General features: G+C 43.6%; 1 protein-coding gene across 2 annotated transcripts in view; it reads left to right on the top strand.

The window, feature by feature from the left end:
* The first annotated feature begins 5974 nt into the window (after positions 1-5974).
* The window catches only part of ERN1 (endoplasmic reticulum to nucleus signaling 1), a 79465-nt gene continuing 69312 nt past the window's right edge, over positions 5975-16127 (top strand). For both annotated transcript variants that reach the window (XM_081315826.1, XM_081315825.1), the window contains exon 1: positions 5975-6209. In XM_081315826.1, coding sequence (XP_081171952.1) covers positions 6114-6209 — 96 coding nt within the window. In that variant the 5' untranslated portion in view covers positions 5975-6113. The remainder of the gene's footprint in view (positions 6210-16127) is intronic.

Genomic DNA, 16127 nt, shown 5'->3' with positions numbered 1-16127 from the left:
AGCAGTTTGAACTCAGTGGATTTATTCTATTCTGTACTTAATATATTTTGCACTTTTGTACACATGTAGGTCAGAATGCATTTACTTGATTCCAGGCAGATCCAGTTAATGCTGGCCAGATAATTTGAATAATACTGTCGCCTTGACTTCAACTCTTTTTTTAGCCTTCAAAGTGTGTGAGCTGTTTCTATTCACTAGAGGGCACTCATTGCTCATTTGGAAAATGGATAAGTAGAAAACGGATGGCATTGGGATAGCATAGGAAAGGGGCTAGTAAAACTGGCCTACAAAAATCAGGAATACAGGTGGTCCTTGACTTACAACAGTTCATTTAATGACCGAAGTTACAATGGCACTGAAAAAAGTGACTTGTGACCATTTTTCATTTTGTTCTATGACTCCTTTGGTTTACCAATATTTATTTCTTTGCAAATAAAATACAATAATATTATTTTTTTAAAAAATAAATATAGGTAATCCTTAACATATGACACAATTGAACCCAAAATTTCCATTGCTAAATGAAAGTTTTTAAGTGAGTTTTGCCCCATTGAGTTACGACCACAACTGAGCCCAAAATTTATATTATTATTGAGGCATTTGTTAAGTGAGTTTTGCCCCATTTTACAACCTTTCTTACCACAGCTCTTAAGTGAATCAATTGTTAAGTCAGTAACACAGTTGTTAAGTGAATCTGGCTCCCCCATTGACTTTGCTTGCAAAAAGGGATCACATGACCCCAGGGCACTGCAACTGTCATAAATACATGCCAGTTGCTAAGCATTTGGATTTTGATCACGTGATCACAGGGAAGCTGCAACAGTCGTAAATGTGAAAAATGGCCATAAGTCACTTTTTGCAGTGCCATTATAACTTTGAACAGTCACTAAACAAATGTTTGTAACTCAAGAACTACCTGTTACTATGGAATCTCTGAATTCCTGTTTATGACATAATTGTTTTTTAGACACCTGGTACCCTTAATTTCTTGCAAACAGCCTTGAAATGAAGTGATGAATTCTTCTTTAGCTCTCATACATTTCTAGCTTTACCAGTCAAAAGGCATAAAGAGTTATTATTTTTCTGGAGTGATAGAAGAAGTAGAGAGAAACACAAAGAGGGTTACACATGGAAGATGTAATCCCTGCAAAACTCCAAGAATGAGGTGTATGGTTGCACCTTGGGAATCCTATCATACCATTTGTTTGATTCAAGAACTGACATAATTGATTCGTTCATTTTTTTAAATGGTCACTTCCAAATCATTAGATCCCAACAACACCCTCCTCCCCATTGTCCCGTTAATCAGTAGAGGGAGATTCCAGCTCTTCTTTCTTTTTCTCCACTTCCATCCAAGCTAATACTCGTATTTCAAGCTATCCTGGAAGAGTTTGCCATTAACTGATACTTTGATACAACCAGACACCTGGCTCTCGAACGCTGGATTGTTTATTCATTGCTTGACATCTTTTGATTATATTGGCACCATTATTTTCAGTGGAAGCTGCTCAGTGCACTAGAACATTTTGCAGAGCAGCTATTTATGAGAAAAGCCAGGTGACCTGGTTTCAACCTCCTTAACTAACCTTATGGAAAAGCTCATTGGCCTTATCTTGCTCCTGAAAGTAGCAACTCTGTCATTTCTTTCAAGAGTCTCATTACTGGTTATATGTTCAACTGAAGTACTTAAGCACCTATTTTATTTAATTAATTGATGCGTTTGTTTTTCAATGAAATGCAAATGCAAATGTCCAAACATTTGCAACCATGCTTTAAATCAGAGGTCCCCAACACCCGGTCCATGGACCAGCACCGGGCCGTGGCATGCCAACAACCAGGCCACACAAACAAGCAAAGCCCCATCTGCGGGATGCAGGCAGCACACAAAACCACACCCCTTCCGGTTCACGGTAAAACTTCTCTCCACGTAACCGGTCCCTGGTGCCCAAAAAGTTGGGAACCTCTGCTTTAAATGATTCCTTGGAATTTGTTGGATATGGCCAAGGGAATGGATATTTTGGGGTGGAAATGACAATGTAGTTCTAATTACAGTGTGGGCAGCCATAGTGATAAATCTATGCTAAAGGGCCTTTTAACCTCCCCTTCTGTTAGGTTCAGAAAAATCCCAGATGTGTTCATTAAATTCACAGAATAATAATATCCGTTGCCAATAAGTTTGTGGAGGATGATAACCCTTAGCTGCAATCATACAAATGGTTAGACCTATGTGCATTTATTTCGAAGCACATCCCTATATTTTCAATAGAATTTTAGTCATGACTATAGGATTTGAAGCTTTCATCACAATGGATCATATTTCTGAGTCATTATATTCAGTAAGATTGACTTGTAGGTGTTGAAGAGTCAGGTCATGTCCTTCTAATTCCAAAAACCCAACCCTAACCTAAACCAAACAGCAAGCTTGCAAAATACAATTTCAAATACTGTAACCCAATATTCCTCTTTTGTTGTAACACTTTATAATTAACTCATGCTTTCTTCCCTTGCCATACAAATGTAGATATTTCTGCCACTGTTTAAATGGAGCATCAGTAGTCAAAACAGGTACTGTCTGTAACAAAACATCATTCTAGGCAAGGCATTCATTTTATCATACAAATTCTCACCAGCAATAATATAATTATCTTTTTAAAACTCATTCCATGTCTTAACATAATTATTTTGAAATTGTCCTTTAACTGTCTTTTAGTTAAAACCCACACTGATCTTATGAATAAATTCTTGCAAAATTATTTTCAGCTATCAGCTGAAATTGTTTGTGAACAATGTGTAGTCATTATTCAAAAATAATATCAGGCAGCAGTGTTTTTGTTAAAGTCAAATCTTGTCCCTTATTAAGTATTAATGCTATATTAGCCTATTCAACTCTGGTATCTTTCCTCCCTGTAGGATAGCGTTTATCATGTTTTATAAAGGTTGTAAAAGATCATCCTCAAAATATTTACAAAAAAATTATAATGCACCTAGTCCAGGCACTTTTCCTAATTTAATCTCTTTTATAGCTTCAGAATGTTCCCTAATTATATGTGAATTCATATTCTGACTCTTCCTTTGCAATTCTTAGTAAATTAGATATTCATCTATTAGATAATTCATCTAATATTTTTCTCAGAAGTTTTGTCCAGTTGTGGGGAGATTATTTCGTTCCAATCCTCCAACAAATACCAATTTTCTTAAGTGAAACCTATTAATTATAAAACAATACTTTGTCCTCCTTTAGGACATAAATTCCCATGATCATAGTTCCATGCATGTTAATTTCCATCCCAACAAACCTACCATGCTCATAAGTCAGTATAGGTTCTGGTTTTAGTTGAGGATTTATATAAATTTATTTTTCCCGTTTTATTTCTTTTACAAATTCCTGGCTAGCTCACCCTGCTGATTCTTTCCTTTCCCCCTTCTGCTGTCTGCTGTTCTGGCCACAGAGGCACCAGAATTTTCTTCTGAATTTGACATTTAAACAATTTAAAAAAGAATCTCATTGCATTTGCTTTGGTCTTATGAAAGATAGCAGAAAATGAAGTCCATCAAGGAATGATGAATGTAGCATAGAATATAAACACTAAATAGGAGCCTTCATGAAAATCATTTGCTAAGCAGTATTGGTCACCATTGTATTTGTTCAAGGACCTTTGGAACTAATGAATAGCTAATAGAAATGCATGGCTTCTGTTTTTATTAGAGCTGAAATACACGGGAGGGTCATGGTGACATTTTCCCCTTAATTTTCCTGCCAATGTGCAAAGCAAATATACTTTTCATTGGACTGACTTAGTCTACAAGTCAAAATTGCCAGGACATTATAGAAGCCTTTGTCATACTCTTTAAAACTCCTTTCACCCTCTATTTTATCAAAAACTTTTCCCCATCAAAAGAAGATACTTATTCTTAACTTTCTATTTTTGTAGAATCTAATAAATAAATACTATCTCTACTGAGTAAATTGATTCAGTGAGAAAGCATTATGGGTGTTTGCTTGTAATGGTTATGGCCAGGATAAACCTTATAAGCCAGGGGTGTCAAACTCAATTTCATTGAGGGCCAAATCAGCATTGCGGTTGCCCTCAGGGGGCCGGGTGAGTATGGCCAGGGTGGGTGTGGCCTACTGGGTGGGCGTGGCTAGAGTGCGTATGGCCTACTGGGTGGGCGTGGCCAGCTCTACATCGTTCGCATCAAGGGTGCCTATGGGGGCCTGGGCAGGAGTGGGACAGATCTGAGGGTCTCTGGCAGAAGGAGGGTCTCTGGGCCAGCCAAGGCAGTGGGGGCCGTTCCCTCACTGTTTCCAGGATGGCTTCGCGGGCCACATGAAACCACTTCGCGGGCCAGATTCGGCCCCCGGGCCTTGTGTTTGACATGTCTGTTATAAACAATCATGTTTCTACATGCTATAAATTAACACTTCCAGGTACCTCCTGCCAATTGAGTGGCTGTTAAAACTGGAAAGTTGTTTTTATCAATCTAGCTAAAATGTGATCTCCAGTTTATCCTACTGGCCAATCAGAATCAGTAGAAAGGATTATGTGCCAGCTGGGCCAATGAGTAATGGTTTGTGGGAAAGTGAGAAGATTCTTTTCAGGTTCAGAGGACAATTACTCTAAAATGAGCACCATGACATTCAAGTGGTTTTCATATAGCAAAATTTGCACAGAATTATATTTATGAAGCATTCTGCATAGACTGATTTAAATTTGACAATTCTTACAAGATTAGGTGTAGATTATTGTGCCTATCATCCTGCCCTTAAATTTCCTAAGTTCCATTGGAAGAGGTTGGCATCCAATATTTTTATGGTTTTCAGTTAATTTTTATATCCCTTTTGTATGTCCCTTGGCACTGATATTTTATATAATATAAATATATAATATAAATATTTAATATTTTACTACTAAAGCTATCAGATCTAGAGTGTTAAAATCTAGGTGACCACTAGAGGGCAGCAAAGAGATATAGAAAATCTTTATCTTTGCTCCCATCCAGTAGTTCTGCAGGCCAATTTGGTAGCTCTATCAACAATGGTGAGCTATTTCTCATAGCAAAGAAATGTGTATTGGGGGTGTATCATTTCAAAGTAATTGTTCCCTTCATATGACAAAACATGGGATGGGTGGGTTAGAAATGGTTACTATGATATTTGACATGATACTATGGCCCTTGTTTCTATGATATTTAACTCTCAATTGTGCCCTTTGAGGAGTCGTTTAAACCCTCACCTGAGGCCCTGCTGCCAGTTGCTGAATACCTAGCTGCCCTTTATTTTAATTTTTATTTTATTTTAATTCCATTTATATCCCGCCCTTCTCCGAAGACTCAGGGCGGCTTACAAGCTTAGCAGTAGCCTTCATTCTATGTATATGCCTGCTTATTAGGGCTTTCACACACACCCCAAGCGGCATTATTACAAAGTCAGCTTAATTGCCCCCAACAATCTGGGTCCTCATTTTACCTACTTCGGAAGGATGGAAGGCTGAGTCAACCTTGAGCCTGGTGGGATGCGAACCTGCACTAATTGCAGGCAGCTGGTGTTACTTAAGGAGGCATTAGAGGTCCATCTTGACCTCTGCCAGTAAGTCCGACTATATAACCTAACATCCCGAACCAGCATGACCTGAGGAGGAGTTGATTCAGGTTTATGGGAGTTTCAGGTGTCACATACACCTGGGGCAGGTGCGGGCGGAGGCTAATAGATCGATCCATTGGCAGAGCTGATTAAATCAAACCTTTGGCTCGCCAGAGGCGGAGCCTTCCTAGGAACGGATCCCTCTTCCATTTCTACAGCCGGGGTGGGTGGGTGTAGAGCTACCTAGGACAGCCGCGTCCACCGACGGAGAAGGGCAAGGGCGGGCGGGGCCAGGCCGGCGGAGGCAAAAAGCCCCCTGCCCCAGCCGCGGCACCTCCCTCTCGCGGCTTTTCCGCCCGCCCGGCTCTCCTCCCGGTGCGTGGCTGCCGGGAAAGCTCCCCGCGGCTCAGCTCCGCCTCCGAAGGAGGAAGGGCCGGACACGCTGCAGGCAGGGGCGCCGGCGATCGCCGAGCGGGCCCGGCTTTCTGCTTTAGCGCCGCGACGGGCCCGGGGCTGGCTGCGAGGGCGAGCCATGGAGCGGGGGCCGCGGGAGCGCTCGGCTGGCGGTCGCCATCTCCTCCGGCTGGGCGCGCTGCTGCTGCTGCTGCTACTCCTGCCTGGGCCCGGGGTAAGGAGGCGCAGGAGCGGGTGGGAAGGGGGATCGCGATCCCGCGCGGAGCGTGGGGCACCGAGGCAGGCTGGCCGTCTCGCCGGGGCTTCCCGGAAGGTGTGTGTGGGGGGGGGGGGAAGAGGCAAAAAGTGACAGCCGGTTGCGACATGGCGAACGCAACCGAGGACGGGCCAAGGAAAGGGCGAAGTTAAGTTCCGGGGTGCAGAGACTTTCTTGCTGCAAGCAGGCGGCGGAGGGAATACGCGCGTCCCGAGCAGGTGTTATTGCAGCTGCGACACTCGCGCAAACAGCAGCCGTGCCCTCGGGTGGGCATGGGGGCGGAACAGACCATCCCGTGGCTGGCTCCGGACCTGACCCGGTCCAGCGTGCTGCTGCCTCCCTGGTCAGCGAAGTGGCCGTCCAGCCCATTTGGAAGGCGCCGAGTTGGGGAAAGCTGGTGTAATCTTTTCTGGGTTTTCTGCGTAGGTTCCCCTCCACACACACACACACACACACACACACACACACACACACACACCTCTTTAAAATACCGAGAATATAAAGTAATTCCTGCCTTTTAGGAGTGCTGCTGTTTGGTCTGATTTAAACAAGAGTTTTGTTTAAAGTAAGCCCTGTGTTCTTCAGTTACTCTTGTTAACCTGAAATAAAAGAACATAATCTTGTTCTTGGAACTCTTGAGGATGTCAAGGCTGCAAACTGCCTCATCCTTGAAGCTTTGGCAGTGAATGTGAAATGCCAGAATCTCTTTTATCTTGCTTCCTCTTGCACTTGTCTATCCCACTGCACTGAGGCTATGATCATTTCTCAGCAAGTGAGTAACAGTGTCTTCAGGGGCCAACCAGCCAGCGTTGTGTGGGGAAATAACAGCAATGAGGACAGACTTACTTGATATCCCTTGAACAGTGGTCCAGTGATGCTAAGGAGTTATTTTAAAGGTTTGAATGTGGAGGTTTTGCCCTAGGTATGAAAGCAAACAACCTAGAAGCCAGATCCGGCTCACTCACAAAAAAAAACTCAGTTGGAAGACTACAACTGAGACTACCATGGTAGAGCTCTATAAATTCAGCACAGCTCAGAAAACCCATTCGCACAAAAAAAGCTTTCTCCCACTTATAGTGTTAAAAATGGGGTTGTCTGTTAAAGCAAAATATAGGGAAATTCAGAGCCAATAATACAATACTTTCTCGTACAATGCTTAATTAAGTTGTGGGATCTGCTGCCGCTGGATGGGATGGTGCTCTCGTGTTAGATTGTTTGAGAAGATTGACTGGGCAGTTTAGGCTATTTTTAATAGGTGGCTTTATGTTGCAGGATTCTACTTAGAAAGACATCAGTGGAAGTTCACACTTCCTCATCCATGTCATGTTATGGGCACTTCTTGGTCCAGAGAACATTGGACAGTATGAACCATTGACTTAATGCCTTTTCTAATATATTTTTTTGTCTTCTTTGGTGTGGTGTGGGGGCATATTTTTGGATGGAAACATCTTGGCTGTTTGCTGATTGTCCTAGCCAGTGATTTTTTTATAGCTGGCATAATTTTTGTGAGTCAATTTATCAAAGCTTGGGTTCTGAGAAATTTTGCTCCCATTTAATAGAGATAAATTGGATCATTCCACCACTTTTTATAAATTCAGTTCTGCAACTGAGCTAACGAGGTTTCTGAATCTCTGTGGATCCTTCCTCCCATCCCTTCTCCCTACGGCTCAACTCAGCTTAATTTAGAAAATAGAAAAAGGGTTGTAAATTAATTGTGGTTCTTTGTTATCCCTGATGGACAGTTCTGGAAATGCAAACCTGTTGATATATAATTGTAATCCTATTTATCTTCCTAAAAGTAAAATAGTACTAGTATAGTTATTGATGCTAACACCTACCCCCAAATTGAGGTGGTACATCATTAGAGGTTAACACATTAGTCTTAGTGAAAGTAATTTGCACCATTTAGTTATTTCAGGATATATGGCCACCATCTCAACCATAGATAGGGAATAGCAATTAAAAAGATAAAATAACAATATCACAATAAATATCAATTAGCCTCCAAGGTTAAAAAAAACCATTCCAACTATCAACACAACTATCCCATGAGGTCTATCACATATTCTGGTAACAGAGTATGCTGGTGCCTGATGGCACAACCATTATAAAGATAGGACACAGTGGTTTCAAGTTGGTATTTGTGCAGTGGTGTTTGTAGTATGACATACAAATTTAATAAAGCAAATATGGAAAATAATTTAAGGAAGCTCTTTCTCTGTCATCGTTTTGGTGAAGTTGAGAAAGGGGTTACCCATACTTCAGTATTAACAGAACATTATATAATATACAGTATTTATACACCTTTAAAAATGCTTATATTTAGTCATGAACCAAAGGATCTGTAAGTACTATATTAATTTGCTTGCATTATATTTATGATTATTTCTGTCCCTGCAAAACAAATATTCATGCATTTTCTAAATTAGAAACATTTAGAAAATTAGATAGTTTTAGTTGTATTGATAGTTTTTTATTATTGTTTTGCTGTTTGTGCTTGGAGGATTATTTGAAAGGTTGTCAAGATCTTAAGGGACATGGTGGCTCAGTGGGTTAGGACGCTGAACTTGTCAATCAGAAGGTCGGCAGTTTGGTGGGTCGAATCCCAAGTGCCGCGTAACAGAGTGAGCGCCTGTTACTCGTCCCAGCTTCTGCCAACCTAGCAGTTCGAAAGCAGGTAAAAATGCAAGTAGAAAAATAGGGACCACTACGGTGGGAAGGTAACAGCGTTCCGTGCGCCTTTGGCGTCTAGTCATGCCGGCCACATGACCACGGAGACGTCCTCGGACAAGCGCTGGCTCTTCGGCTTTGAAATGGAGATGAGCACCGGCCCCTAGAGTCAGAAACGACTAGCACGCATGTGCGGGGGAACCTTTACCTTTACCTTTTACAAGATCTTAGTTGTGAGTAAAATCAGAATAATTTTGATGAGTAAAGCTGACAAGTATTTAGGCTGTCTTGAAAACTGAGCATAGAGTTCAGTGGATACTTTTGATTTCACTATTCTTTCTTGCTATATAAAATTAAACACTAATTATGAGTGATCTCAAGTGTGTATGAATCCAATTGCAAAGTGCTTCTGCCACATTATACAGTATGTATGCTCAGCAACGTTGCTGTATAATTTGTATGAGCAAATTGATAAGCTAAGAACTAAGATAGCGGTGATCGTTAGGGAGACCTTATGTCCGCGGGAGACCACCGTTCCTCAGATAGTCGGGTGTGAGTCTCTCTTCATGAGATTTGGCTCTGGGGCGCAGTTGGGCTTGCTGCTCGTGTACATTTCGCCTAGTCGCGTAGCGGCAGCCCTGCCCGAGCTGCTCGATGTCCTCTCAGGGTTGGTGGTTGAGTTCCCCAAACTTTGGGAGACGTCAACCTACCATCCCTGGGAGGTTCATCTGAGCTTGCTCGGGAGTTCATGGCTTCCATGACGGCCATGGACCTGACGCAGGTAATTTCTGAGCCAACTCATGAGGGAGGCCACACCCTTGACCTGATTTTCTTATCTGGACGGTGGTTGGATGATCTTGGTGGGGGCTTTCCATTTATTATGCCCCTGTCATGGACCGATCATCACCTCCTGCGGCTGGTCTTCCATTTTGCCACCCCCCGCCGTGGAGGTACGGAGCCAACTAGATGGTACCGCCCCAGACGCCTAATGGATCCTGAGAGATTCCAAGCGGCGCTGGGGTCTCCACCTGCCTCCATTGCTCACAGCTCGGCGGATGCCTTAGTGGAAGCCTGGGAAAGGGCAGCCACTGAGGCACTCGACCGGGTTGTACCCTTGCGGCCCCTGACCCGGCGCAGATCCCAGCGAGCTCCATGGTTCTCCGCGGAGCTCCGGGAGATGAAGCGTCGGAAACGGGGCCTAGAGAGCTGCTGGAGGTCCAGCCGATCTGAACCCGACCGATTGCGGTTAAGAACCTACATTAGGTCTTATCTCGCTGCGATGAGGGAGGCGAGGTGTAATTACTTCTCCACCCTCATCGCGTCCGCAGATAATCGCCCGGCCGCCTTGTTTAGGGTGACTCGCTCCCTTCTTAATCAGGAGGTGAGGGAGGATCCCTTGCAGGGTCGTGCCGAGGAGTTTGGTCAACATCTGTCGGATAAAATCGCTCGGATTCGGACCGGTTTGGACTCCAGCTGGGCAGAGTCTGACGATCAGGACACGGGCGGTCTTGTCAATGTTATCTGGGAGGAGTTTGATTCTGTGACCCCTGATGAAGTGGACAGGATTATGGGGAAGCTGAGTTCCACCACATGTTTATTGGACCCGTGCCCTTCTTGGCTGGTTTATGCAGCTAGGGAGAGGACACGAGGCTGGCTCCAGGCGGTTATATCTGCTTCTTTGAGTGAGGGTTGTTTCCCCACCATCTTGAAGGAGGCGGTGGTGAGACCTCTCCTCAAGAAGCCTGCCTTGGACCCAGCTGTATTGAACAACTTTCGTCCAGTCTCCAACCTTCGCTTTCTTGCGAAGGTTGTTGAGAGTGTGGTGGCGCATCAGCTCCCTCTGGTCCTGGATGAAGCGGATTATCTGGACCCTTACCAATCGGGTTTCAGGCCCGGGCACAGCACGGAGACGGCATTGGTCGCTCTGGTGAATGATCTCTGGAGGGCTCGGGATAGGGGGTATTCCTCTGTCCTAGTCCTATTAGACCTCTCGGCGGCTTTCGATACCATCGACCATGGTATCCTGCTGCAGCGTCTCAGGGGATTGGGAGTGGGAGGCACGGTTTTTCAGTGGTTCTCCTCCTATCTCCTGGGACGCTCGCAGTCGGTGTTGGCAGGGGGGCAGAGGTCGACCCCTAGGACTCTCGCTTGTGGAGTTCCTCAGGGGTCGGTCCTCTCGCCTCTCCTGTTCAACATCTATATGAAACCGCTGGGTGAGATCATTCGTGGTTTTGGAGTTGGGTATCATCAATATGCTGATGATACCCAACTTTTTATTTCGACCCCAAACCACCCCAGTGATGCCCTCGCTGTGATGTCCCGTTGCCTGGAGGCGGTTCGGGTCTGGATGGGGAGGAACAGACTTCAACTCAACCCTGACAAGACTGAGTGGCTGTACATTCCGGCTTCCCGAGACACCTGGGATGTTCCACCTCTTTCTATGGGGGGTGAGCTTTTACCCCCTGTGGATAGGGCTCGCAACTTGGGAGTCCTCCTAGATTCACGACTCACTTTGGAGGATCACATAGTGGCCGTGACTAGGGGGGCTTTTGCCCAGGTTCGCCTGGTGCGCCAGTTGCGGCCCTATCTGGATCGGGAGGCCTTGTGTACGGTCACTCATGCGCTCGTGACCTCTCGCCTAGACTACTGTAACGCTCTCTACATGGGACTTCCCTTGAAGACTACTCGGAGGCTCCAACTGGTACAGAATGCGGCCGCGAGAGTTGTCTTGGGAGTTTCCCGGTACTCCCATGTTACACCTTTGCTCCGTGAGCTGCATTGGTTACCAGTTGTCTTCCGGGTAAGGTTCAAGGTTTTGGTTATGATCTTTAAGTCCCTACATGGCATGGGTCCGCGATACCTCGAGGACCACCTGCTGCCGGCGTCGACTCCCCTCCGCCCTGTGCGCGCCCACAGAGAGGGCCTCCTCAGGGTGCCTCCTGTCAAGGAATGTCGACTGGTGGCCCCCAGGGGGAGGGCCTTCTCTGTGGGTGCTCCGGCGTTATGGAACCAACTGCCGGTTGAGCTCCGGATGGCATCAGACCTCCGATCCTTCCGTCGCGGGTTGAAGACCCATTTATTCGAACTAGCGGGTCTGGCCTGATGGGGGTACTTGGGTTTTTTATAGGTTTGTTTTATTATTCTGGTTTTAACTTGGGCATTAATTTAATTATCTTTTAATGTTTGTACTGTTGTTTATATTTATGCCCTGTGAACCGCCCTGAGTCCCTTTGGGAGAAGGGCGGTATAAAAATCTCAATAAATCTTAAATCTTAAATAGCCAGTTTGATTTAGTACAGGGGTCTTCCAACTTGGCCCTTTAATGACTTGTAAACTTCAACTCCCAGAATTCCTCAGCCAGGCATGCTGGCTGAGGAATTCTGGGAGTTGGTCCACAAGTCATAAAGGGGCCGAGTTTGAAGACCCCAGGTTTAGTACTTAAGGCATCAATTGAGAAACTGGGAAACTGGGAATTTTAATCCTGCCTTGGACACAATGCCAGCTGGGTGATCTTAAGCCAATCACTTTTTTCACCCCTAGAAAAGCAGTGGCAAATCACTTCTTGCAAAAAAAAACTGTAGGTACTTGCCCAGGCAGTCTCCAAGAATCAAATATGATTGAATGGAAGAAAATATATCCATATCAGGTACATCTATCTTAGCATATACTAACAAAGGATAATCATCAACATTTCAGAGATGGTCTAATTTTCTTTTTGTCTTCTACCTACTCACGTTTCTCAGTATTTTGGGAATTGCAGATCACCATTTAGTGTGTATCTTTTTCAGTTAGCGCCCTTCTCAAATGCAAGAGCTTATCTCTTTCCTGACCATTGCTTTCCGGCTTTAAACTTAATCATCATCAGTGCTTTGAATTGTGCTTAGGACCAAATTGGCAACCAGTGTGCTCCCAGCAGAACAGGCCAAATATAATCCAATGTAGATTGTTTTCTGGAGCAAGTGCATTATCCAAAGACCCTTAAAGTTAGCCTCTTCAATCCAGTATCTTATCTGCAGTCAAGATTATTGTAATCAGGCCTGATTCTGTGAGGGTACATGGAAGACATTCTTTGTGGAAGAGCAGGATAAATATGGAATTTTAAAATCACACTGAACAGGAGTAGAAAGCACTGAAAATCTTAGAATTATTTTATGCTTAATCGTATTAAAATGTTTTTAAGCTCTCATTTGACATACGGTAGGTCACATTTCCTTCCGTTCCCCTTTTAATGTAAATTATTTTATAAAAATAACCATTGCTTCTTCTCCATTAAACATATTTTAGTGACTTGTTTTTTAAATGCACGCACACTGTCATCTTGTAACCTAGCAATGTAATTAGAGCACTAGCTGACAAAATAAGCTCAGTGAATCATAGGGCATCCAGGATGATCATCTTGATTGCTTGTGTTGTGGTGTGAAAGCTGTCCTAAATATTTGCCTTGCCCAGATGTCCAGGGCAGGTTCTCAGAAATACAAATGATGTTTCAGCTAATTCACAGGGTGGTTGTGGGGAAGATAGGAGGAGGAAGGAACATAAGGTATGTTTGCTATCTTGAGTTATTTATTAAAAAATAAATAAAGGCAGGATATAAATAAATAGTTGATAGATAGATGACAGACAGATAATTGTAATTGTGTTCCCATCAAAAATAGAGGCAGGATCAGAGACTAAGTTCAATAAAATATTTGCAAAGGTAATTTACATTCTGACTCTACCTTCTGTCCAGTATACCTGGGAACCCAGACAAAACACGATCAAGCTTATGCTAGGAGCCAATGCATTTGGCATATATCTTTACTTACGCTATTTAATTGTTAGAAGGACCCCGTCAATATTTCTCCATCATGATTGCGTTAAGACAGCATTGGGAGTGGCCTGTAGGGTTATTGTGTCTCCTATACCTGTTATGTACATTGCTTCTCTTTTCTTTCTTCCATTTGCTTTCTGAACATAAGTAAATAATCAGGCTGGGAGGGCATTGTTTCACTTAAACAAGAGATTGTGCTGATTCAGCCAGAGTAAACTTACCACGAAAATACATTTTATTTTTTGTGATCAAGGAAAGCCTACATCTGAATCGATTTTAGCTCCAGGGTTTGGTCATTCATGGCTTTTTAAGGAGTTGTTGTTGTTGTTAGTTGCAAAGTCGTGTCCGACCCATCACGACCCTATGGACAATGTTCCTCCAGGCCTTCCTGTCCTCTACCATCTTCTGGAGTCCATTTAAGCTCACACCTACTGCTTCAGTGACTCCATCCAGCCACCTCATTCTCTGTCGTCCCCTTCTTCTATTGCCCTCAATCTTTCCCAGCATTAGGCTCTTCTCCAGTGAGTCCTTTCCTCTCATTAGGTGGCCAAAGTATTTTAGTTTTAGTTTCAGGATCTGGCCTTCTAAAGAGCAGTCAGGGTTGATCTCCTCTAGGACTGACCGGTTTGATCGCCTTGCAGTCCAAGGGACTCGCAGGAGTCTTCTCCAGCACCATAGTTCAAAGGCCTCAATTCTTTGGTGCTCAGCCTTTTTTATGGTCCAACTTTCACTGCCATACATTGCAGCTGGGAAGACCATAGCCTTGACTATACGCACTTTTGTTGACAGGGTGATGTCTCTGCTTTTTAGTGTGTTGTCTAGATTTGCCATGGCTTTCCTCCTGAGGAGCAAGCGTCTTTTAATTTCTTGGCTACAGTCCCCATCTGCAGTGATCTTGGAGCCCGGGAAAATAAAATCTGTCACTACCTCCATTTCTTCCCCATCTATTTGCCAGGATTTGAAAGGGCCGGATGCCATGATCCTGGTTTTCTTAATGTTTAGTTTCAACCTGAGTTTTGCACTCTCCTTCTTCACTCGCAACAAGAGGGTCTTTACTTCCTCTTCACTTTCTGCCATTAGAGTGGTATCATCTGCATATTTTAGGTTGTTGATATTTTTTCCGGCAATCTTAATTCCAACTTTTGATTCATCTAGCCCTGCCTTTCTCATGATGTGCTCTGCATATAAGTTAAATAGGCAGGGCGACAGTATACAGCCTTGCCAGACTCCTTTCCCAATTTTGAACCAATCAGTGGTTCCGTGTCCAGTTCTCACTGTTGCTTCTTGGCCTGCATATAGGTTTCTCAAGAGACAAATAAGATGGTCTGGTATGCCCATCTCTTTAAGGACTTGCCAGAGTTTGTTGCCACACAAAGGCTTTAGCATAGTCAATGAAGCAGAAGTAGATGTTTTTCTGGAACTCTCTAGCTTTCTCCATGATCCAGCGTATGTTGGCAATTTGATCTCTGGTTCCTCTGCCTCTTTGAAATCCTGCCTGTACTTTTTTAAGGAGTTACCTAAAGGCAAAGCAAGGAGGCTTGCATCCCATGTCCTCTTCTCTCTTAACAGAGATCAGTCCCAAAAGGCTATGCATTTCCAGGTCCCAGGAAATGATTCCAAAAGCGAATGCTTTTCCCAAGCAACCCATTTGAGAATTCCTAAACGTTCAGGAATGCTCTTGGAACAGACACTTCTCCCCCTGGAGCTTCTACTCTCATCTCCCACCAGCCTAGCAATTGACCAACGAAGTTAGGAAAAGCAAAGACAGATAGCTTCTAATTTCTCAGTAGAGCATCCGTTTTCACCAGAGATAGGATCAGCATCCTCTATAGGAAATCACGTCTGTTGCTTTTTCTGTGGTAGTCATAGACCACATTCTTCATAGAAATATGTTCTTGGCTTCTAATATGTACCTGTTGCATCTGGCATAGGCTTGTTGAATTTGGATGACACTTTGAACATTACTATTTTAATGTTCGTAATAATCAGCATTATTGTTTACCATTACCAATATCCAGAAAGAAAGTCTTCCTGACAGACAAACATCCAGATGATTTACCTGTCTGGTTTATTAGCTTTTGATATACGCTTGTATTTTAATTAAGAGTTAATAAACCGAACAGGTAAATCACCCAGATGTTTGTGGGTCAGGAAGACTTTCCTGCTGGATGCTGGTAATGGTAAATAATAATACTGACTATGAACAATGGAAAGACTTTTGGTACGTCAAAAGCATGCAATTCTGCTTTACGCATTTCTGTAATCATAACTTACTAGGATCCAAACATTTTTCATAGAATTTATTTTGTTTGCATCTCAGGAAATAAGAGTGGGATTTTTTTTGTGCCATTGCTATCGTTGTGGTAGCATGGTATGGTAGAAGCTACCCGATTAGT

This window comes from Vipera berus (assembly GCF_964194415.1).
Source record: "Vipera berus genome assembly, chromosome: 2".
Classification (NCBI taxonomy): domain Eukaryota; kingdom Metazoa; phylum Chordata; class Lepidosauria; order Squamata; family Viperidae; genus Vipera; species Vipera berus.
Note: the sequence above shows the minus strand (reverse complement) of the source record. Positions and strands in the feature narration are given on the sequence as shown.